At 30.3% G+C, this 17,665-nt stretch overlaps 3 protein-coding genes across 3 annotated transcripts; all 3 read right to left on the minus strand.

The window, feature by feature from the left end:
- Positions 1 to 2,218: 2,218 nt before the first annotated feature.
- Positions 2,219 to 3,978, minus strand: LOC132925499 (tigger transposable element-derived protein 4-like). The gene is made up of 3 exons (XM_060989891.1): positions 3,841 to 3,978; positions 2,483 to 3,113; positions 2,219 to 2,421 (listed from the first exon to the last, which is right to left on the minus strand). Exons 1-3 carry the CDS (start codon positions 3,976 to 3,978, stop codon positions 2,219 to 2,221), a joined length of 972 nt encoding a protein of 323 aa, XP_060845874.1.
- A 3,129-nt stretch (positions 3,979 to 7,107) lies between these two features.
- On the minus strand, positions 7,108 to 8,401 carry LOC132924501 (E3 ubiquitin-protein ligase mind-bomb-like). The gene is given in 3 exon segments (XM_060988863.1): positions 7,108 to 7,325; positions 8,081 to 8,309; positions 8,312 to 8,401. Coding segments are annotated over 3 exon segments (537 nt in total).
- Positions 8,402 to 15,968: 7,567 nt separating this feature from the next.
- On the minus strand, positions 15,969 to 17,495 carry LOC132925500 (zinc finger MYM-type protein 1-like). The gene has a single exon (XM_060989892.1). It carries the CDS (start codon positions 17,493 to 17,495, stop codon positions 15,969 to 15,971), a length of 1,527 nt encoding a protein of 508 aa, XP_060845875.1.
- Positions 17,496 to 17,665: the final 170 nt, after the last annotated feature.

Consider the following 17,665-nt stretch of genomic DNA (forward strand, 5'->3'; position numbering starts at 1 on the left):
AATAATTATCATATTATGAATATAATGTATGTAGGTAGTTCTAGCTACTAAATCCTACCTCTTATGTCTCAAATAAATCGTGTGTTAAATTCGTTGGATTTCTGTCTAATTGTTAATTTGTCCTTTATGCATTCCTAAACAGTTGGACCAATTGCGACGAAATTTGGTACAGAGATATATTAGACCTATGGGAAGAAGATAGGCTAAATATAGATAGGTAAATTTTCGTTTATAGATGATTAGGCATGATTGTTTCATGGCAACAAACAAAGGATAGACAGACTAATAGCAACTATCTATAAAAAATAAACATAGTATTAAATGAAATGTGAATACATTTTTAATATTGCATATTTAATAAATTAGTATTTTTAATTAATATTAAAAATTAAAATATATATTTGTTATTTTATTGAATTGAATTTAATCAATTTTTGGTTTCTTATTTCAAAAATATTATACAAATTGGATTAATACAAGAAATTGGAAACACATAAATTTATTTTAACTGATTACTTATAAATAGTTTTACAATTTTGAAAAGAACTGAAATCCAACAAAAATAACTAATCTTTTCTATTGCTTTTTTGATACCAGTTACTATACAAGACATAGGCACAAGGCACTATAGAATATACAATTAGTTTTATTGTATTCGGTTCGACACCCTTTGACACTAGTTACTATAAGGCATTTTTCAGTTTTTGATTAAATAATTCTTTACAATTTTTTTTTGAACTATCTTTGGTGTGGTTTTTTTAAATTATTATTTTCATTAAAATGGAAGACACTAAATATTTTAACTGTCTTGAACATTTCCTTGAAAATTCAAGTGCGAGTATAGTAAATAATACTTCAAGGAGAAACTATTGATTTGAATTGTTTTACTAAACGTTTCTCAGAATTAGGTTTTGGTTATGTCGTGGCAAAGTCTATAAAATATGAAGGTAATTTATTAAAATAAGTATAAATGTTTAAAAAGTTATTAATTGAATTTCAAAATATGTACCAATAATATTAAAATGTGTTGACACTTGTCAGGAGAAAACTCTAAGTACAGATTTTCCCTTGAGCGTGGAGAATTGCCAATTAAATTTATGGGATGTCCATTTTTAATTAAACAGCACATTTATTTTGAATGTGTAAATGGACCTCAACACAAATCTAAAGACAATACAGATGTAATAGCACAACTTTAATACATTTCTAAAATCAAAAACCTTACTTAGAAATTAACATTAATTTTGTTTTACTTTTTTGGCATTTCTATAGAATGATCAACCAACTTGTGTTAAAAAAAGATTTTTTCTAAATAGTATAAAAAAATTTAACTGTCCAGCAATTATGGTAGTTATCAAATTATTATACAGTGGTCGCCGCTTATAATGATCACATCCGTCCGAGAGTATTTTGATCACTATAACCGAAAACACTATAAGCGGCGACTCAAAAAATATCGAAAAAATAACGAAAATTTTTTTAAATACATATTTTATTTTGTTTTACATTAAAAATACTGTGCAAAATATCAAAATACAGTAGTATATATTAATTAAATTTAAATTTAAAAATTAATACATATAATAAAATAATATACATACATACGAAATTTAAAACTTAAAAGTCGGTAATTTGCCCCTGTTTTTTTGGTATGGAAACCATCATAATGTGCTCTAAGTTGTTCAACGTATCAAAGTAATTTGTGCCTATGTCATGCTCTTCAATAGCTCTTCTCAGTGTATTAATTGCATTGAATACTTCACTCCTGGTTACTGGTACTCGGTCCTCTGCATATTCAACTTCGTCTTCATCATGCACTTCAATATCATTTCCCTGTTCCTTATGTGAAACTATTTCAGCAGCTATTTCGTCATCATTCATCACTTGAAAAACTGGTAAGTCCTTATCTACATCCAGCCACTCATTGAAGGTTTCTTTGTCTATCTGGAGTCCTGAAATATCTACTGGTACATCGGGTAAATCGAGTTCAAGGGCTTCATTCGTGGTTATGGGAACCATACCAGACTTTTTAAAGCAGTTCACTATACATGAAGTTGTAACTTTCATCCAAGCATTGTGTGACATGTGAATTGCCTGTAGCACTGTCATGTTCTTAGCTATGTCGTTACCATTCCCTTGTCCGTCATCGATTGCGTCAATAATTTGCCTTCTCATATCGGACCTGTAAAAAGTCTTAAAAGCTTTGATGATACCCTGATCAAGGGGCGGGAGGATTGAGAGGAAGAAATACCAGTTCAATGTTCTTTAAAGAAAAGTTGGGATGCACTGTACAATTGTCCAAAATTAGACCGATTTTGTGATCAAATGTTGAATCCCATTTTCTCAAATAACTTTCAAAAATAAAAGATGTCATCCAAGCATTTATATTGCTGAAGTAGTCAACAGGTAAGTTCTTGACACCTTTAAAACATCTTGGTTGCTTACTTTTACCAATGACTATTGGTTTTTTTTTTTACAGTACCCGTCATATTGCACGTTAAAGCCACAGTGATCCTCGCTTTATTCTTTTTCCCTGCAGAGGCCGGTGCATTTTTTAAAACCATGCAATAGTCAGGTGTTGCTCTATAGTACAGCCCTGTTTCATCTAAATTAAAGATGTTTTCCGGACCGTATTTATTCAAAACAGTTGGCCACGTTGTTTTAATCCAAGAATCAGCACCACTCGCATCTGCGTCTTGTTTTTCTCCATGAAGTTTTTTGTAAACAATATCGTGGCGATCTTTCCACCTAGTCAACCAACCATCAGTTGCATTAAAATTAATTTCTCCCATTTTTTTGGCCAAGTCATTGGCTTTTGTCATTAATATGCTGCGATTTATAGGAGCATTCATAGCGCTAGCTTGCTTAAACCACATGAAAAGAGCTTCATCGGTTGCCTTACTTTTGCTCTCACGTTTACGTTTTCTATTTTGAGATTCAGTGCAGTAACTTATTTCGTTACGGGATTTCAGTAACTTATTTAATGTTGACTGCGGAATGCCCAATTGTTGTGCTGCTAATCTCTGATTCGTCTTCTCGGGAAGCTTGTCATAATCGGCTAGGACACTTTTTTTTTCACTTATTGAAAGCGCACTTCTACTAGCCATAATACACTATACAAACAATACACTACACGGTAAACATAAAGTGCACCGAACAACGCAACGGACGAAAACAAACTGCGTATAAGTCTATATGTACGAGTATACTGTCATCCGTATACATATCGGTAATAACGGGAACACAAACGGTTTCAAACATATACGATATTACGATATGAAGAACACTCATTACGTGGGTCACATTAGATAAGATTAGGACGGCCGTTCGTAATCGTTTTTCTCCCTTTGTGTACATAAAAATAGGTAATTTTATTATAAATTTTATTTCTGACATGATTTTTTCTGATCACTATAACCGAAAACCTGATCACAGTACGCGGCGAAAAATGCACTGAAGACGGCTGTTTGTTCCGTTCCTGACATTTTTGATCACTAAAAGCGGCTGATTCTTATAACCAGTGAACACTATAAGCGGCGACCACTGTATTTCCCTAATTTTACGATTCCAGAAAGCTCATCAACTAATTGGAGATCTAAAAAACAGGTACCTATAAAATAAAAATACAGAAATTAGTATTACTATACTGAAACATGTAGCCTATTTAAAATTTATTTTATTTAGATGATAAAAGTATCTATAAAACATGGGTAATAATAATTTTTAATTTTTAGGTAATAGAAAAATTAAAAAATGAATTGAAATTAGAAAATGTACAAATTAATGCAATTAATCAATTTCTTTTTTAAGTTTAGAGCATCTAAGTTCTGTTTCCATTACCCTATTTTCCATACCATTAACAATGTTTACAACAGTGTCCATTTTATTCTTGATTTCATCAAATGATTCTCCATAGAAATTTAATGAACTTTCTATTGATGTAACGTTAGTAGTAAGTAATTCAATTTTTCTGAACATTTTTTTCATATCAATTTTTATTGATCCAAAATCATAATCTTCCCCATCACTCCGACTCATATCTTCAATATTATTCAATTTCTTTCTTTGTGTAATATTTTTAGTGTTATAATTACAATATTCACAAGTCCACTTAGTACTAATCTTATTATATTCAGCGAGCGATTCAAAATTTGTACATTTCACATGAAATTTAAAATCAAAAATTTTACAAATTACGGTTTTCTTAGGTGACACGTTGTAAACATTTATCGATTCTTATGAAATTCACTTTCTGACTTGAGGTGTTACAAAAACCAAAATAATTCCTTCTTCGTCTGTTATTGTTCGAATGCGATACGGCTTGCCGCCAAATAAGTTGTTCGGGACATTACAAGTGTGGTGGATATATCATATTATAAAGTCCCAGCAAGCTCCCCTCTCCATTGTCCGGCGCCCATTTGTCTGCCGCCGGCCAGGCCACTATCCGTCGTGTTGACTTACAACTTTCAGAATACGCTTTTGTCGTTTTCCAACGGTCGAATTGAACGCAACGTCGCATTAATTCGTCCGTTGCGTGTTTGCCTGTGTGATCACGAGGTGTGAAGCTTGTCCTCGTGTCCACTTGCAAGTTGCAATCAACTTAGTATAAGTTATTTCACCAGCTCAAGTCTCCTGTTAACAACATTTCAACATCATCCCAGGCAACTTCCGATTTCAACTCAAGATCAGGTCAGTGCTGTTACGGCAGGTTATATTGTTATACCGATCTATATCGTTTTCCCATTCGTGGTCAGTGACTAAATCAAAATCATTGTCTTATATATTGAAAACTTAGGGTTCAATAATTTGTATCCATTATTATTATTATTATATTTTTTATATATTACGGCACTTGAGATCATTACCCTCAACTCCAGATTTATATTATATTTTAGTTGTTTAATGTTTTTGGGCGCTCGCATATTAGGTTAATTAATTTTCATATACTATTATACAATTTGCAATTGATGTAATATATATATATTGAGCGTTTGGCGCTGCAGTAATATATATATATAAAATTTGTTATAGTTTTTTGACTTGTGTGGGAAACCCCTCCCGCTCCCGTCTACAACATAATCCGTGAGTCGTTGTCGATAACCGTCGTAATCGTAAGATCGGTAACGGCGAAAACAGTTATTCCAGTACGTCCATGAAAAAAACATTGTTCTTGGATTTTTAATAACTCTGTATATTGACCACTCTGTAGTTATTGTTGGAATTCAGTCATCGATCTGAGATTTGAAGGTCTGTTAGCACTCCTAGGTCGTGCCATTTGTCGTCTCTGTGCCTCAAACGGATGTAAATTTGCATTAATAAAATTTGGCAAAGCAGCAACCTCATCATAAATGGCACGTAATGTTAATTGTTAAACGCTCATTTTTCGATCGTTGGTGTAATGTTTTTCTAAATTCAGCTAGTAGTTAGTACTAATCGTATTATTATATATACTCTTTATTATTATTATAAGTTCTATTTAAAAAAAAATATTGGTATAGATATTAATAATATTATTATTTATTATATAGGTAGATAGTAATCTACAGTCAAAAAGTTATAAATAAAATTACATATAATATAATTAGTACATTTTAAAGTAATCTATTGGCTCTGTATGAAAATGCTCATAATATACATTCAACAATTAATTATTTAAATTTTCGATAATAATGATTAATAATGATTAGCAATAATATTATCCGTATCTGTCACCAGGTTTTTATCTTGCATATAGGCATAGGCGTGCGCAGACCTGAATTTCAGGGGGTGCCTGGTGCCTGTAATTTTTTCGGGCCCTTTTCTCAATTCAGGCCCTCTCTTAACAATACATGTACATATATTTTAATAAATTATTATGTACGAATAAACATTACTTACATAATTATATCACATATTTATCAGTGGTATTACTAATACAAAATTTTCAAGATAATTGCAATATTTATTTATTATTTTTACTTTTGTAGTCAATAGCATTTAGCTGTTATAATCATAATAAGTTTTACCACGCAAATTTAAAATATTTTACGTTGTATTATTTTTTTTATCCCGAAACATAATTTTTTTTACCACATATTTTAGAAAAAATAACATTTTTATTCTAGTAACATTAGTTAAAATACGGACCCATATATATGCTATAGGACTTAAATTTTAGGGCCCCAATTACATGTCGGGGGGTGCCCAGGCACACCCGGAACCCCCTGTGCGCACGCCTATGCATATAGGTAAAAATATTTTCACTCGCCCAAAACGGTCTATTATTTTTTTGGTCAAAATTATTTCCTTCGCCCAAACGACTATCGCCCTTTTGTACGGCGTGCAGCGCGACCGGTGATCGGTATCAAGTAACCAGAGTACCAGACGGCTCCGATAAGCCGTTCAACAGTTATCGCATCCGGGTTGCGGTGTTTGCTACGAACATAAACAAATACGACGTTAAATTACTCCGAAATTGTATTATCAGGCAGTTACCACGAAAATCAGATACTACGAACGTACATTTACAGCTAAATTAAAAGTACCACGATTATATTTTAGTACGAACAGAATAGATAACAGTACGAAATAACAAACACTAAACAGTTATTGTTTTACAGACAGTAGTACACTAGTACCATAGAATACTATGCTAGTACAGTACTTCGGTACAAACTGGAGAATTATTTATTTATAAATAAATATTTATATTAATTATCCAAATTTCTCTAAATTTAAATTATTTAATATTTATTTTTATTTGTTAGTACGTCATGTTCATAAATAAGACTTATATATTAAATTATTGGTGAATTGTTATTTGTAAGTAATAATATTCATAAGAGAACTCTATTCTATATGATTATATTTAATGTATTTTATTTATGTTACTTTTTTTAAGTTGTCTACTATAGTAGGCTGTAGGACAGGAGCTTCATAAATGAAATATTCATTAATAAATATAAAGACTTGTCAGTTTATTAATATTCCAATTTTGTACATCAAGTAATATGAGCAATATACCTATCTAAGGTATGTATAAAAGTACATTATATTTTTATATACATATATATATATATAATTATACAACCCAAAATCAGTATAAAAATATTAGTATAGTTTGTAAGCTTAACATATAAATATTTGAATGACATCATCAACAGTGTCATTACACACCTCACAGTTGTTTGGATGTGGGACAGCACAATCTTCGCATCTCCAACCATGGCCACAATTTTGATACACATACCGAATTCCATTGACTACATCCCTAAAGGCCCTCATACAACAAAGACAGTTGCTGCCTGTAGGGTCCAATAAACTATTCAAATTATCCATCCATTGACCTATAATCAAAGAGTGTTAGTAAATAATTTAGTATTTAAAACATTCAATTTTAAATTTTAAATATTTATTATTTGCCTATAACTATTTATTTGCTTATTAAAATCATCAAATAAAAAAAATAGAGAAAACAAGCTTTATCACTGGGCGGGCTTCTACAATTGTCGTCATAGCATATTATAGTATTATACTATATCTGGGATTGGCAATAGGTGGTGGTTTGCATTTGGCATGTGGAGGAGAAATTAATGAACCATCAAAAATATTTTTGTTAAATGCTGATCATTTTTTTTCATTATTTGTCTGTAAATCCAAAGTAACTTGGTATTTCTCGACCTCGACTAATTTTTTTTCAAATCCTCTCGACCCCCTTAGAAACTAATTGCTGTCCCTTGTAGTAATCTACTATATAGTTCCTTTAAGTGTGTATACTGTTACTACTGTATATTAGTTGATCATAATTTTATCTAAAATCATGTGCAAAATAGAGTAATACATACCCGAGTATATACCTAATATAGTTATAATATTTAGTCATTAAAAAAAAATGTACACCTACTGTATTATCAACTATTAGGTCTCTTTATTTAGCATATTTATATGTGAACATTGTTAAAAACAATACAATATTCTGACCATCATGTACTCGTATATAAAATAATTATCTTATTTGCTTATTGTGTCAAAAAGCATGGATCGTAAATACTCTTTTAATAAAAATATTGAATATTAAATTTAAAAATGTAACCAGTATTACCATTTCCTAACATTATTTGTATACTAAAGGTGTCGTCTACTGGTGTCTTGCAAATTCCACAAATAGTTTGTTGTTGACCACAATTATCACAACACCATCCATGGCCACATGGCAAAAGAATGTTGACAGATCCAATGTTTTCGTTCCTTCCACTCAGACACACAAAGCAACGATCGTATTCTTCACTTGATAAAAATGAACAGAATAAAATTATGTTTGATTCTGATTTATATGAAAAAAAATGGTAATTTCTTAAAATTTATAAATTATAAATATTGGTACCTGGCATTTGTGGTATTGCCACCACCAAAATTTCAGCATTTTCACTCTCTAAAATATTGTGTTGATAAAAAATTATAGATTAAGTATTACAAAATAAAAAAGAAAAATAATAATTGTCAAGTGTTTCTATCAATTTATAAACAGTATACTTTGTAACTATTGGCTATTTACTATGTTCAAGCTGTACATTCGTTAACAAAAAAACTAATTATAGGTAGATTATAAATAATAATAATTATTATTATTATTTAATGTAAACATACCTTCTCTAACTTCATTTTGACCTATCTCCACAAATTCAATATTTTCTTCTATACCTATTAAATAATAAGTGTACATATAATATGTGTATATGTATATATATATTTTCATACTAATTTTTTCATTTATTAGACATTAAATACCTTCAATTTCCTCCTCTGGTTGAAATCCCACTAAATTATAATAAATATAAATTTAAAAATATTTTTTTTAAAACTGTTCTCGTTATTCTTACTTACAATTTATTTGTTGATTATTAGGTCTCCTGGCCTGATTAGGCTGACCTCGTCTGCACCCCCGTCCTCTAATGTAAGGTACAGCAGCTATAGGTCGCTCTCTGGGTAGTAATCCCATATTTCTTACTACACCTCTTGGCCTTCTACCTATGCGTCCTGCCCGTCCTGGTAAAGGTGGTGGTGGTGGAAGAGGCATCATTACCAATTGTCCCATATTTTGGTCTAATTGGTTGTCTAATTTTAAATATTTAGATTATTATAATTGTAAATAATGAAAAACAACATATTTACCCATTGGTATGGGGCCTATTTGCTCGTCATAGTATCCTCTTGCTGAGTAAGCAACCCGCCTGAGAAATACTGAGACGTCAAATCGTCCATTTCTAACATTTTGATATGCTCCTTCCAATAACTTGTTGTTTGTATCCCTGCTGGTTAAAATTGACCTACGGACCTGAAACAAAATTAGTAATTTAGTATGTAGAATAATAAGTTATAACTGGGTAAGTTACTTGGTTTTTAACTTAAAGTATAACGTAGGTTACTTAAAATATAAAAGATAACTTATAATATGGTTTTTATTATTTTGAAAATATAATTTTATTTTTACTATACTAAATGTCTATGTTTACCAGTATTTTTACTTGGTTTATATATACAATCTATATCTATATTTTAAAAGTGAACAAATGTTAAATTTAATGATAATTTATATTTATCCACATTTATTTTCAATAGTTAATATTTGGTTTGATAAAATGCATATAACAGAAATTAATTTTTTAATTCCCAATTATCTCATATTAAAATCTGTATATTATAAAAACAAAATTTTGAAAATATCAATCTCCTAGTTTTTTTTTTTTATTAGGATAGAATGAAGTCATCAAATAATTATATTTGTTTGTATATAATCAAATATTTTTGATTATTAGGTAAAACAAAGTTTTCCATACAAAATATTGCTGGTATATATATTTTCTATGATTTTTAATGGCTTTATGACATATTTACCTGGTGACCATTTATAATTTGTTGTGTCTCCCTTCTTACTCTTCGTTCCACAGAAAGTAAGCGATCTGCAAGTATATAATTTGTCATATGATTTTAATTTTTTTATTTAGTTGGTAATTAAATAATCTTTTTATATGTTTTGCCTACCATAGAAAGTTCACAACGGTGGATGTTGACCAATTGTAGTCTGTATCATGCTATGAAAACTTTCTAAATAGTTATTAGTCTTAATACTAAACCCATAAACTGAAAACCCAACCGGTCCAATTGTGTCTAGCCAATAACTTTGAATATAGCGAAAAACATCCAGAATATGATGTTCAACATTCATATTTCTGGCCAACCTTTGTATTTCTAAACCCCCCCCCCCCCCCGAGTATTGAAATTGGGTGGTAATTCTTCGCGTCTTTCAGGTGGCAAATGAGGTAGTGCCATCAGCTATTATCAATAAAATATAGTCTTTTCTTAATTGCACAATAACAAATTATAAATTATAAAATGTAATTATCTTTACCATTCTGACAATAGTAGCAATATATTGATTATTGCGTACTAGTTGCATTAAATTGTGTGATTGAATGTAGCGCACTATACACTGTAAAAAAAATAATATCTTGTAATTTAAAATGTTTTTTACATTATTCAAACTTTTATTTTTGTCCAATGAATTTTCTTATGATTAGTATAATAAATAAACTCATAGAAAAGTAATTAATTAATAATTCTATACAATATTACATAATAAAGGTTACTATCAAATTAGTGGTAATTTAGTTTTAATTTATTAATTTATTATAGTTCATTGTTTTCCAAATTTAAAAATAATCATAACATAATATTATGAATATAAATTTAAGCAACCTGATTAAAATGGAACCAGCACCCCACTAACTGACATTCTGGTACAACCCTTCTGATTGCATTCCTTAATGCTGTTTCATAATCTGTGATTATTTGCAGATTATTCCAATTCAAAAAACTAAAAGGAAGATCACTTTTTAAGAATTGCCATAGTCTTACATATATGTTCTCTGTCCTTTGATTTAATATTGCGCAGACTACAGGAATAGACTGAAATAAAAATGTTTACAATGTATTAAAAATAGAAATCATATTTTTCTGAAATAAAGAATTAGGAACTGAAAGGAATATTATTATATGATTTAAGACTCACAATATTGTCTAACAAAACGTGTATGGTCACTAATTGATCCATGCCACTTGGATTTCTTGGTAGCACTCCAAATGTACCATCAACAGCTACAACCGTAGACTGTCTCATGAATGGTGCATAATTTTGCAAAAATTGAAGATTTGCAAAAACCAATCCACCAAAGATTGATTCTGTACCAATCAGGTACTCTAATGAGCCTTAGAAGAAGGCATTGTTGTTATTGTCATCCAATAATGACATCAGTCGTCCATGCCATTCCTGTGATGCAATTGTTTCTCCCATGGCTGCCAAAGAAGCTGGTACAGGTGGATTGAATCTCTGGTGAATATTCCGCATCATCCTCAAAGCAACATCTACAGACATTTCAGTAGCTGCATTCGGAAATCTGCGGATTCAATTTTAATATTAGGTATGCATGATGACCATGCGAAGTCAATTATTTTTAATAAAATGTAATTATTATTTTACCTTCTAGATTCCTCTTCATATATTATTCTTGGTGGCGTACTCTCAGCGGCTCCTCTACTTCTTAGAGTAGCCAAAAAATTCCCAATCTCCATATCATGTCCTGGTCTGTGGTTGTGCCCACTATACATGATGATGGGAGCATTTTCTGGTTCCAGTGCCATTGATGCTGTTGCACGACATCCGCGTTCATATCTTGTGCACCTTAGCTGTCTGAAATATTTAATAAACTCCATGTTTTTAAAATATTTGGAAATACTTTTCAAAATTGTCTATAAGCTTTTTACCTTCTATTGGTCGAGGTATGGTTTTGGACATACGTGTAGCTTATTCCGTCCAAATATACTAAACGTCCTCTCACACCTGGTACTCTTCTTGAAGGGATGTTGTCACTATCACCTAAGATATCTAAAATATTAATTCTATTTCTACCTAAAGGTGATCTTGAGCGTGAACGGGGTCTTTGTTCCTCATCTATAAATTAAACTTTTTGTTAGAATTTGTAAAAAAATATATTGGCCCAGTAATTTTGTTATAGAGAATTAATCAGCATTATATCAAAAAAACAAACTTACAATTAATTTTAAGTTCTTAAGTATATTTCTATTATAACACTTTTAACCTATGTAATTGAGCATGCTGAAAACGATGGTGAAGTCAGAGTTTGGCGGTTGGACTTAGTTTTGAAGTAATAGCTGTTTGAAGACCAAGAACCGAGACCCATCCAAAGTGGTTTTACATAACAAGTGCCATGCCAGTTGTCTGTGAATATGATAATACTATAAATTTAAATCAGGGGTGTCATTTCAACTTTATTGAGGTGGTATTTATTGTGGTATTTATACTTCCTAAATAAATGTACATGTACCTTAACAATAAGATACCTAATCGAACCTAATCTATGCATTTTATTCACGGCATTCAAATTATATAATATAGCTAGCTTAATAAAACCTATAATTTATTGTATGGGTACCCTTGCTCACAATGACACAAGTATTATACACAACAGTTATATAAAAGAATTAAATAAAACTCATTAGCATAATATTTTTTTTTTAAATACTGAAAAATATAAAATATATATAACATAAAACAATTAGAAGAATCGGTACATGCATTTATTGTAAATAGGCCAAAGAAAGCGTTTTAAAAAAAGTTGGTGCAAATGTAACTATGGTGGATACATTGTAAATACCCAACATCCCCTCCCCCCAAATGACGACCCTGATTTAAATTAGCTATACAACTTAACTTTAAAACATTAAAACTAAGGTCTACTACCAAATTTTGACTTCACCATCGTTTTCAGTATACTTAACTAAATAAGTTAAAACCAAAATGTAACCAAAAAAAAAAAAAGTTCCAAAGATTGTAATTTAAAATATATTTTCATGATAATAAAAAAGATATTGTTATATAAAAAAAAAAGTATATGTTCATTACTTACTATTGTAGGGATCCATAATTCTAAAATATTCTAAAAATATTCTTGAAAAAAAAAATCAGTTGGTAGCTATATTATAAGTTCTAAGTTAAAACTATACTGTCAAACCTTGGAAGGATGCTTTCAATTTGCATCAGTTGTGGACTTATGGTCTACTGTTGACTGCGGATACTATTCGGTAATTTAGTATTATATACTGTGAAGACTTACCTTAGATAGATTAATGATTATTGTATGTACTAACGATTTATTGATTTCTGTGAACATTAATTTCCATTGACTTGGAAAGTATTGGAACTTGAATAGCTTTAAAAATTTAATAGAATTATATCATGATAATATATACGTTGAAAATTAACTCATAAATTATATAATTTATTGAATAATCTTAAAATTAACGGCTTTTTGGAAAATATATATAAAATTCACTAAAATATATTTAACAACGTTTGATTAACCATTTGCTAGAATTTTATATTTCTGCTTAAAAGGTAACGTCGTGTACCTATCATTTATCAAATCTTTGATGTTGTATTGTTGTATTACTTAATTACGTTTAAATTGTAAAATTTCGATAATATAAGTAGGTACTACACAGTGGTCGAAGTGGCTTAAAATAAGTGGAGGGATGCCTAAATTTTTATAATGTTCTTATATTATTACGGTTTACACACATGGGTGATTTTGGAGGTGAAGATGAGTTGAACCTTATTATACCTTATTTATAATTATAATACAATTATATACATACATTCATATTTTTATTTAAAACGTAAAACATATTTACATCTATATATTATAATAATTTACCTACATACAGTTTATCAATAGGTTCTAATAGTATGCAATATGAATTATACAGTAGTTATATAAAAAAAAATAACTATTATACAAGGTCCGGCCAAAAACCTCCCATATTTCAAAAAGCAGTTACAAATAAACAAACAAAGATACAGAAAAAATTATTTTATTTTTGAATTACAAATACTATGCCATTTTTATCATGGGTGCATCTGAAGATTTCTGTGCAGGATCCTTCTTACACTCCTATCAGAAAGTCCAAGGAAGCTGCATGTTCAACTGCTGAATGCCTTGGAGGTTGCTAGATGGATCATCACACGTCCCAGAATCACCATTATGAATATAATCCTCTACGACAAATTGCGCCTACTAAAAATGGCATGTACAGTGTACACCGCTATCGATTAACCTCCTTCATAGTTGTACCTTGTAGGTACCTAAAGACCACTACCTAAAATGCTTAGTTTATATATAAAATAAAAAGTCATTATATTTTTGTATAACTAAAAACTATCATAAAAAAAATACAATTTTTATGAAAAAACCCAATATAAATTGATAATTTTTGCATATAATTATTGGGGGATGCGTTATTTTGGACAAAATAAGACAAAATAATATAATAATATAAATAATAATAAAAAAAAGATTCTGAGCGGAGCGATGAGTGTACTGATTTCACAATGATGTGCGTTTTGTATATTGTCTTTTTTTTGTCTGTGTACACTATAATAGTTGTCGAATAGTGCTTTGATTTTAAACATCAGTATAGCTTTTCCAGTTGGAAAGTGAATTTAGTTGGTACGCTGGGAGGTCAAATTTTAAAATTCTAAGTAGTTTTCAAAAGCACCGGGAAAAACAAAAAATAAATTAAAGAAAAACGGAAAATTTTACGCAAAATAAATTTTTGAGAAAAAAACACATGAAATTTTCACTGAATGTTTTTAGTGGTATTTTATATACTTGAAAAAATGTTCAAAATATTTCAAATCTTTTAAAGTTATTTATAGACATTTGCAATTTTTTATATTTTTAGTTTTGTTTTATAAATGACAAAATTTTATTCATTATGTCAAAAAACTTGAAAATTGAATACAAGGTTCACCATAAATATCTCAAACATTAAAAATTTGTAGTTGCAAAATACAGTATTTAAAAAAAAAAAACTATAAATTGTATAATTAAAATTTGTTTACGTATTACATGCAAGTATGTAACACTGAATTTTTAGAAAAGAAACATCTATGTAAAACTTAATGAAAAGCTAATAAGTAATAACCTATACGCAGGGCCGCAGCCACACATTATTCTAGGAGGGGCAAGCTCTAATTTTGCCGCCCCTCTTTCCATCACTCAGCCCCAATAATTAACAAATAAATTTCAGTGTTGTTATTACAATATAAGTTTGAGAAAATTCTAAAATATTTAATATTTATTTGGATGTTAAGTGACAAATATGCTATTATATTGTTGTTAAATGATAAGTTAGGTTTTCTGAAAAATTAAGACATAAAAATGCATGCTAAAACTTTTATTTGTATTTCAGGCAAAATATACATAACAAAGCTATTCTTAAAAACTAAAAGTGTATATTAAGTATTTATAAAAATTTGATTTTTCTTGATTTTTTGGCTGCAAATGTTTTAATTATTTCTTCAAATGAGATTGATGATGCTCTTTGATGTTCAATTGATATTATACTTAAATTGTTTAATCTTTGTTGTTTCATAGTGTTCCTTAAATAATTTTTTATAAGTTTCAGTTTACTGAAGCTTCTTTCCGCCGAAGCAACAGAGACTGGAAGTGTTAGAAATATTTGTAGGGCTATGGTAATATTTGGGTAGATCTCTTCTAGATGTTGCTCATAAATAACTTTAAAAGTAGACTGCGCTGTCGCATTTCTCAGACTTTTGTCAATTTCAAAGGCATGGAATTTAAAACTTTCTATTTCACTAACAAGCTCTTCTTTATTTAGATCATCTGGGTAACTGTCAGCTAATGTATTAGCTCTAACTTGTAAAGTTGTAGAATCTATTTCGTTTATTTGAGAACCACTCAAAAAACCAAATTTACTATTAACATCTTTCAATGCATTAAATCTGCTGTTCATTTCACTAAGAATTCTGTCAATTATTTCCATGAGAGAACCTCTGAAAAGTTCTTCCTGTGTTATACCGAATACCTCATCTTCACAGATTTCTCCAGGCATCATCTTCTTTTTTCTTTAAAGTCAGTTTCTAAGCCATTGTTTTGAGCCATGATTTTGGCATCTGCCATTGCCTCTGATACCAAGTTTTCTCTTTTTGATGACAACAAATTTATTAGCCCTTGTATGTTTCTCATTGCTCTGTCAACTGTTACGTCTTTTCCCTGAAGGAATTTATTGGCTCTGTCAATTGGCTTTAGTACACTGTACCAAAAGGAAGTTAGAACTGAAAATTGAAAATCTTTCATTTGACCCATTAGAATTTTAGCTTCAGTTTTAGTCTCCGGCGTGGATCCATTAGTACATAACTCGTCAAGAGCTAAAAATATTTTATGTATATGTTTGAAGATGACTTCGACCGACTCAAGTCTTGCTGACCATCTTGTTTTACTTTCTGCCTTCAAAGTTAAGGGAACGTGTTTTTGCAGTACTTCCCACCTTGAAGTGGACCGACTAAAATAGTTATAAAGGGAGTGCAACACTCCGAAATAATTTGAAGCTGAAAGACAAGCATCAGCAGCGTGAACTCCGACCAAGTTCAACGAATGAGCGGAGCACGGCAAAAAATATGCGTATTTATTTTCTTTCAATATTCTAGCTTGCACTCCTTTGTATTTTCCAGCCATATTGGAGCCATTATCATATGATTGGGCTCTACATAGTTCCAAATCTAAGCCATCATTTTTTACCTTTTTAATAATTTCTTGAGAAAGACCTTCCCCAGTTTTGTCAGAAACAAGAAAAAAATCTAGAAAGCTCTCCACAACTTCAGTCCCATTCACATAACGGATTATTTCTGTCATTTGTTCATTGTTACTGATGTCTGGTGTACAGTCGAACATTAATGCAAAATATTTAGCTTTTTTTACATTTTGAATAATATCTTGTCTTATTTTGTCAGCAATTATATCAAGAAATTCGTCCTGAATATCCGATGAAAAATAACTGATCTGCCCTTTCTTATGACGTTCAATATGTTTTTGAAGTGGAACATTGTAGTGGGACAAAAGAGCTATTGTGTTAAGAAATTTTCCACTGCTAGGATTTTCAAAATCACACCTTTCGTTTGTTCCTCTAAAAGGACTCCCTTGCTTTGCTAAATATAAAATTGCAACAACAATACAGTGTAAAACTTCTTTCCAGTGAGTTTCTTCTTTTTGAATTGCGTCTTGGAGTTCTTTGTCTATGCCTCCCATTCCGAGAGATGTTTCTAAAGATTTCCACGTACAAAAGTAATGTTTATGATTGGAAGAATTCTCATGTTCTGGTATTTTGTCACTTAGTTTTTTCCAATTTGCTAATCCTTCTTCCTTGGCTAAGGATGACATTTTAGACTCATGTGAAAACATATGAGAAAACATTCTGCAAGAAATGCAGTATAAAGAATTTTTAGTCTCACTGTAAGCTAAAAAAGATCGTTTCACCTTCGATCCATTTTTTAAAACTTTATAAAACCAATCTTTAGTTAGAGTTCGTCCATCTCTTTCACTTTTTGAAAAGTCCGGCGTATAGTTGCTGTCAATCCTCATTTTAGTAATGTAACACCTATCAGTATCAGATAGATATTTTGGCTATGTACCAGGATCGTTAAAATCAAATTGAAAGTCAGGTTCTAGTTTCTTGTTTGAGTTTGTTGAAGTCGATGAGTGTGTTTTTGTTAAAATCGTTAAAGAACTTTCGGAGGAAGGATTAGTAACGC

This window comes from Rhopalosiphum padi, chromosome 3, assembly GCF_020882245.1.
Source record: "Rhopalosiphum padi isolate XX-2018 chromosome 3, ASM2088224v1, whole genome shotgun sequence".
In the NCBI taxonomy this organism is placed as follows: Eukaryota; Metazoa; Arthropoda; class Insecta; order Hemiptera; family Aphididae; genus Rhopalosiphum; species Rhopalosiphum padi.